At 45.5% G+C, this 7,735-nt stretch overlaps 1 protein-coding gene across 16 annotated transcripts in view; it reads left to right on the top strand.

Annotated features, from left to right (window-relative positions):
- Ppip5k1 (diphosphoinositol pentakisphosphate kinase 1) overlaps positions 1-5,597 on the top strand; it is a 41,651-nt gene extending 36,054 nt beyond the window's left edge. For all 16 annotated transcript variants that reach the window (XM_031371654.1, XM_031371650.1, XM_031371659.1 and 13 more), the window contains 2 exons: positions 1,690-1,803; positions 3,698-5,597. In XM_031371654.1, the coding sequence (XP_031227514.1) occupies positions 1,690-1,803; positions 3,698-4,536 (953 nt within the window). In that variant the 3' untranslated portion in view covers positions 4,537-5,597. The remainder of the gene's footprint in view (positions 1-1,689; positions 1,804-3,697) is intronic.
- Positions 5,598-7,735: the final 2,138 nt, after the last annotated feature.

The following is a 7,735-nucleotide window of genomic DNA, read 5'->3' as shown; positions in this document are numbered from 1 at the left end:
AGAAAGGAAGAAAGAAAGAAAGAAAGAAAGAAAGAAAGAAAGAAAGAAAGAAAGAAAGAAAGAGAAAACAAACAGACAGACAAACTCAGGAGCTAATTTCCTTGATGTGTTTCTGGGAAGAAGTCCGAGTCTCCCTGGGTTTAAAGGCTCCATGAAGGCGGCTGGCGCTGGCTGGTATATGGTGTTCTTGTTGGAGCGTGGGCCTCAGTCCTAAGATGGCATCTTCCTCTTTAGTGTCAGCTACACAGTTGATATGGATGGGACATGTTTTTCTGAAAGAGGGCAGACCTGCACAGTTGTTATTTCATAAAATTTAAATATAGAAAAGTACATAAGAAACTAGTTTGTGAGAAAAAAAGAAAACCCATAGTTAGACAACCACAAAGACATACAAGTGGCTTTAACAACATACAACTGGGGCCGGTGAGATGGCTCAGCAGGTAAAGGTAGTTGCTATCGTGCCTGATGATGTGAATTTGACCCCTGAGACCTACATGATAGGAGAGAACCAACTCCCCTAAGTTGTTTCTTGACCTTCACCTACATGCTTTGGATTGTTTATGCGGACATGAGCACACATATACATACATAAATACCTCAAAGGACCTGGGTTTGACCCCATCACCCACATGGCAGGTTACAAACATCTGTAACTCCAGTTCTAGAGAATCCAAAGTCCTCTAAAATTCTCTTCAGGCACTAGGCATGCATGCGGTGCACAGAGATACATGTGAGCAAAACATATATACACATAAGGTTAAATTTAAAAAGTTGGAGACCAATCTGGGAGCACATTTGGCACCGACCTCTGACCTCCACACGAGTGCAGACACATGCAACCACAAATACACGAACACATATGTGTGTTTACACACACCCACAAAAAAGGAGAATAAAAGAATATCCCTTTTTCCCAAGGTAATTTTTAAGTTTAATATGATCCAATAAAACATAATTCTGTAAGTTTTATTGAAAAATTAAGGAAAAGTATGTTAAAAAGGAAAAGGAAAACAAAGCTGGGATTGAAGGAGAAAGCACGGTAGAAGACAGGAAGCAGCAGGAGGGAATCCAGCTTTCACTCGCAAAGCAACTTCAAAGGTTTTTTACATTTCTCTGTTGGGGGATAAGATAGCAGGCAGCTGTGTGGGGCTCTGCTCTCTCTTCCACCATGCTGGTCCTGGGCCTTGGTGGCTGGCTGCTCAGCCCTGGAAGCTGTCGTCTACATTTTAAAAAGTACATTTGGTATTATAGAATCAAACGTGTGTGTGTGTGTGTGTGTGTGTGTGTGTGTGTGTGTGTGTGTGTGAGAGAGAGAGAGAGAGAGAGAGAGAGAGACGTGAGTCAGAAGGGGCTCTGTCTGTTGGAAAGCAAGAGACTGAGGGAGAGGGACAGGACGGAGAGGGACAGGACAGAGTAATGGGGGTGACCGATAAATATGAACAAATTACAATAATGCATATGTATGAAATGCCATCATTAAACCCATTATTTGTAAACAAGCAAATTAATAATTGTATATTTGAAAAGAATCATAAAGTTTTAAAAATGACAAAGGTTTGGGTCAGGGTCTCTAGGGTACATTTCTTTTCAGCCAGAGGAAAGGTAAAGTGACCTTGGTTAGGTTGAAAACCTGGATGATTTGTCTGTCATGGGCCTATTACTCACATGCCTCTCCCTCCACCAACACAGCCCTCTTTGACTCTATGCACAACCACCAGGCCTCAGATAGCCCGTTCTCCCCACCCCGCACTCTTCATTCACCACCCCTGCAACTTCGGCATCGCTCTGAAAAGCCACCTTGGTGTAAGTAAACTTTTTTAGTTTCCTAATTAGAAACTAGGAGGGATGGAGGGATTGATGGATAAGAGAGCTGACCTGTGAGAGTTAAGAAGGTAAGGGTTAAAGACTAGGATCCAGGCTAAAGCTGTGGCTCAGCAGTTAAGAGCATGTAATGCTCCTCCAGAGGGCCTCCATTTCATCATCCCCAGCACCCACATCTTGTGGCTCACAATTGCCTGCAACTTCTGCTCCAGGAGAATCTGACATCCTCCCCCCCTCTCATCCCCTACCCCTCTCTCTCTCTCTCTCTCTCTCTCTCTCTCTCTCTCTCTCTCTCTCTCTTACACATACACACACACACACACACACACACACACACACAATTAAAAAAAAACAAAAACCCGGCAGTGGCGGCACATGCCTTTAATCCCAGCACTTGGGAGGCAGAGGCAGATGGATCTCTGAGTCAGCCTGGTCTACAGAGTGAGTTCCAGGACAGCCAGGGCTCCACAGTTTGTCTTGAGAAAAAACAGAAACAAGCCAGGCAGTGGTGGCTCCTCTGATAGCAGCCAGGTAGCCCAGGCTGACCTTGAACTTTCAATGATCTGTGGTACTACAGTTAAAGGTGTGAGCTGCCATGTCTCACTCTTGATTTATAAAGGTTTTCTACATTCTCTTACTTAATTCTTGGGATATCTCTTGCTCCAGAAATACACTGATTTCTTTAAAGAATAATTCTTTAATTGATCTTAGCCAAAAGGTCAAGAACTGCTAAAGAAAGGATTCTTTTTTTTTAAGATTTATTTATTATTATACATAAGTACACTGTAGTTGTCTTCAGACATGCCAGAAGAGGGTGTTAGAGCTCATTACAGATGGTTGTGAGCCACCATGTAGTTGCTGGGATTTGAACTCAGGACCTTTGGAAGAACAGTCTGTGCTCTTACCCGCTGAGCCATCTCGCCAGCTAAAGAAAGGATTCTTTTTTTTTTTTTTTTCTTTTTTGAGACAGGGTTTCTCTGTGTATCCCTGGCTGTCCTGGAACTCACTCTGTAGATCAGGCTGGTCTCGAACTCAGAAATCTGCCTGCCTCTGTCTCCCAAGTGCTGGGATTAGAGGCATGCGCCACCACCGCCTGGCTTAAAGAAAGGATTCTTAACAAAGGGTGGACATCACATTTAATTAAGAGCCTTTCTCCCTTTTTTGTTTTCATTTTGTTTGTTTGTTTTGATAGACAGTCTCATATAGCCTAAGCTTCCCTTTAACTTGCTGTATATAGCTGAGGATAATCTTGAACTTCTGCTCCTTCCACTTACCAGGTGCTGAAGTCATAGGTACAACACCACCATTCCTGGTATTTGTGCAGTACTGAGTCCTGAGTTTTCCGCATGGTAGGGTGGCACTCTACCACTGAGCCACATACATAGTCCCCTCAACTGGGAATATTCCAACAGAATAATATTGTCCTCTTCTTCCCTTCTTCTTCTTCATAATCTTTACACTATACCTAAAGAACTATAAACTATGGAGGTGGGACCTGATAATCAGTATTTTAAGTATTTCCCATAACTTTGATGTATAAGGGTAATTGTGAACCTTGGGACAAAATGCTTACGTGCACCCAAAATAGGAAGGAGGAGCCATGGGAATTTAGAGTTGGGATCAGAGAATATTTGTAGAAACTAGATAAAATAGGCCTTATTTTCCTGAATCTTAGGTGAGCCTTAGCATTATTAGGCTAATGTGTCCATTTCTAAGCTGAGCAAGTACATATATCTGCCACATTTAGGAAGAATCCAGACCCATTTCTCAGAAACATGAACAGCAAAGCTAATGCACTCTAGCATTTAATGTACACACTTGGGTAGAACCTCCTCTTGCAACTCATTTGACTTGACCTCCTAACTTTGCTTTACAGACAGCAGCGGGCCTTCCAGCACTGTGTCCAGTGCTGGCCCTTCCTCTCCTACTGCAGTAGATGAAAACTCACATTTTGGCTTCAGTGATCAATCCTCTGTAAATATACATATGACTGAAGAAAAGCAAGGCCTTGGGTTGCTCCAGGAGACTCCTAGAGATGGAATACCAGAGTTCCACAGAGAAAGACAGCAAGAGCTTGCTGAGCCAACTCAGTCCCCTCAAGAGCTACCTGTGAAAATCTGCCCTGCAGGAAGTGAGCATGTTACCGAGGTCAGCCAGTCATACCAGGAGGTCCCAGACACCATCCAGCCGTGCTGTGACATCCTTGAGGAGATTGGCCAGCCTAGCCAGGAGGTTCCTGACATCAGCCAGCTGTTGCTGAAGAACCATGACACTACTACTAACACATGCCAGCCAAGGCAGGCCAGCCAGCTGTCTCAGAAAGTCTATGAGGAAATTTGCCAGCTTTGTCAGGACAACCCTGAGGAGAGTAACCAGCTATGCCAGGAAGTCTCAGTAGAGCTGGGCAGGATGGTTCACAGATTCCCTGTAAGCTTTGGTAGCGCAGCCCAGGAAACTCTTATGGAAATCGGTAGGACAACCCAAGAGATCCCTGAAGATCCATACCAGGAGTTCTCTGTGAAGGTTGACATGCTGGCTCAGAAGGTCCCTGCCATCTATGAGTTATCTCAAGACATCCCTGAGGCTGACAAACCATCCCAAGAGCTCTCTGAGGAGACTGATCTGCAGGCTCAGGAGGTCTCTGAGGAGATTGATGAGAAGTCTGAGGTGATCTCTGAGGTGGTTGATGAGCTGCCTACTGAGGATATCTCCTAAGTTCAATATCTGTCTAGTGATGTAAACACTGAAAGCCAGTCTCTGGCCACGACCAGCACTCACCCCTTCCACCAGCAATATGTGACTTGTCATCTTGTCATTGGTGTCCCACTCTACGAGCTCTTTAAGCTAGCAGCCTTTCTGTTGGCTAACACACAGAGCAAGGTGTGGGCTCACACCAGCAGTGTCTGAGGAAGTAGGCTTGTGGCATGAAACATACTTCTGCCAGAGCTTACACCTAAGGAGGAGCCGTTTATGTTCAGGGAAGTTGTTGGCTCTTCACTTAGCCGTGGAGTGGGAAATCATAGATTGTTGAAGGAAATGCCACTTAACTGCTAAAGATACCATGTTGAGTGGACAGCAAATATAACATGGAAGGTGGCAGGGTCTCTACTTGTTGACTGAGATATTCGCAGCTTTTTAAGGTACCCTCAGACCATATGTGCATTCAAGGAAACTCTTATCTTCACTATCACAGGCTAGCTCAGGAGAACTACCTGAAATGTCTGGAAAATAGAGTTCCATTCTCAAAAACATCTGTCGTGGCCACACATGGTTTAGACTGAGCTTATGGGTGTTTCCATGTAATTGCCAAGTGCTGCCCCTGTCTAGTCCTGCTCCTGTGGACATCAGCTCTAGAGAGAAGTAGATATTAGATTGCCATGCAACTTCAGAGTGACTCTGGGAGCTTTGCATCAATCTGAAGCCAGGCCTCCTTTTGTTGTGGGGCTATTGGGCTTAGAAGATAATGTAATAGAGAGAATCAAGTTCTATTTTAAACAACTAGCAGAGATCAATGTTGTACAGATATGAGCAAAGATTTAATATATATATATATATAAACATATATATTTCTGTAGTTTGCCAGGGACAGACTGGCCAAAGATCAAACACTCCAGGGTCCCCAAGAGGTTTGTCCTTATATCATGTGTCTTTATGACCATATGTGATCACGAAGCTTTTCCCAAAGATCTAGGGATAGGAGTGGGTGTGGGTAATGCAGTCATTGGAGTCGGGGGCTGGAACATGGCAAGTGCTCAATAAATACAAAATAATGAGAACAAGGGGGTGTGATGCCTTTGTGAACTCAATAATGAATATGTAAGCCAGTTGTGTCCATGACTGAACCAATCAAAAACTACTGCAGATGAGCAGGGATTGGCTTTAAAGAGAGTCGCTGTAGTGGTCAGTCTACTATCCCAAGTGTTTTTAATGAGCAGAGTGTTGGACAGCTCCTGGAAAACAGCCTCTGATGCCTTACTCTAGTGCCTTGGAGTGTGAGTCCGGGGAGCTGACATGAAGAGGCAATGCCTGATCTCTGCTCCATTGACATCTTTACATCAGGAAAGCTCTAGACACTGGGATGACTAGAGGTCCCTTTTCCATATACACATTTATAACCTGACCACTCATGACATACCTAAGACTAAAAAGGTTTTACTGAGGGGGCTAAATATATCTTTCATCCAATGGGCAGCAAGTGAAAAGGTTCAGAGTTTTCTGGGAAAATACAGGGACTGCTTTTTACCCCATAGAATGCAGATCGCACTCCCTAAACTAAATGTTTATGTTCTTGCTGCAGGATCCCACATTTCAGACTATTTTCAGGTTTTTTTGTTTGTTTTTTGCTTAAATTTTTATTTTATGTGTATGGGTGTTTTGCCTGCATGTAAGTTTGTATACTGCATGCATGTCTGGTGCCCACAGGGGCCAGACAAGGGTGTTGGAGCCGCTGGAACTGGGGATGTAGAGAGTTGTTAAGCTGCCACGTGAGTCTTCTGGAAGAGCAGCCAGTGTTCTTAACCACTGAGCTATCTCTCCAGCCCCTTAATTTTTTTTTTTTTTTTTTGAGGCAAGGACTCACTATGTAGCTCAGGCTGCCCTCAAGCTCCTAATTCTTCTACCTCTACCCTGAGTGTTAAGATCACAGGCATGCACCATCACACCCTGCTTCTTTTCAGAAATGATGATGGTTCTCACATCTCCCTCCTTTCACACACGCTGGCTCCCCTGGGTCCTGGAGTGGGCTTGAACAATCAAGAGTCTTCCAAGATAAATGCTAACTGAAGCAGAGGGATGGGAACCAGGACAGCTTTCTGTATGGAAGAGCCTGGGAAAACCTAAACAGCACTACACCGACTGCAATGAACTTGGTTTATTGTTAGAGGTGGAGGTGGGAGGAGCAGAGCACAGCGGCAGGGAGGGGAGCTAGGAAGAACAGGAGGTGAGCTCCTATTGATTTCCCATTGGCTTGGCAAAGAAGGCAAGCCCCAGGGACTGTCAGCGGCTGGGTTTCTCAGTCCAGCAGGGTCTGGCCGGGCTGCTCACTGGCTTGCTTGGGGCGAGGTCCTGTCCTGTAGTAGAATGCTCAGCCTGTCTTCACTCTGGAGGAGTTAAGCTGTAGCTTTGCTTCCTCTCCTCCCCCCCCAACCCCCCCTCCTCAATCCTCCTCCCTCCCCCCCAGTTCTCTAGTCCAGCCTCCACCTCCCAGAAACTCTATCCAAGAGTTTAGGTTTAGAGAGGCAGCCAGTGTTCCCATTTCAGCTGCAGGATGGTAGAGGATTGGAATGTTGGGGAGTCACACATGGCTAAAGTGGATGTGGATGTCAGGCAGTGGCTTATTTTTAACCCATTACACACCAGGCCATAGCAGATGACCACATGCAGAGAAGCCAAGCAGGGGATGAGAAGGAATGAGGCTTATTGGAATGGGGTAGGTGAAGACTAAGTAATTGGGTGCTTGGAGCGACTGGGGTTGGGGCTCTCTTGCCCTTTGTGCTGCCCAGGTAGCCTGGTCTGGGTACAGCCCGAGGCTGTAAGTGCTATGAAGCAGGGCCTGAGAGATGAGCTCCTTTCTCCTCTCCCTAGTTCTTGGTCTAAAGAGCTTCAAGTTTTGGATTGAGACATTCAGATATTGAGGGAAGCAATAAGACAGTAAAGCAGCCACTTGTCCCCAGGTCGGTGCTGGAAGCCAGACCCTGGTGGGAGATGGAGGAAAGGGCGCAGCTCTGGCACCTTGCTAACAGTGGCCTTCCCTGCATCATATAAATTATCAGCAGTCCTTTCGGGAATGCCAAATAAATAATGAGGTTCTGGGGGAGAGGGTGTTAATCTTCTCTGTGGGAGAGGAGTGTGCTGTCTGAAACCCATCCTCACCCAAGACCAGCAGTTGGCAGTGCTAGGAGAGGGAAATGCTCTA

The sequence above is a fragment of the Mastomys coucha genome, unplaced genomic scaffold, assembly GCF_008632895.1.
Source record: "Mastomys coucha isolate ucsf_1 unplaced genomic scaffold, UCSF_Mcou_1 pScaffold15, whole genome shotgun sequence".
NCBI classification, from domain to species: Eukaryota; Metazoa; Chordata; class Mammalia; order Rodentia; family Muridae; genus Mastomys; species Mastomys coucha.
Note: the sequence above shows the minus strand (reverse complement) of the source record. Positions and strands in the feature narration are given on the sequence as shown.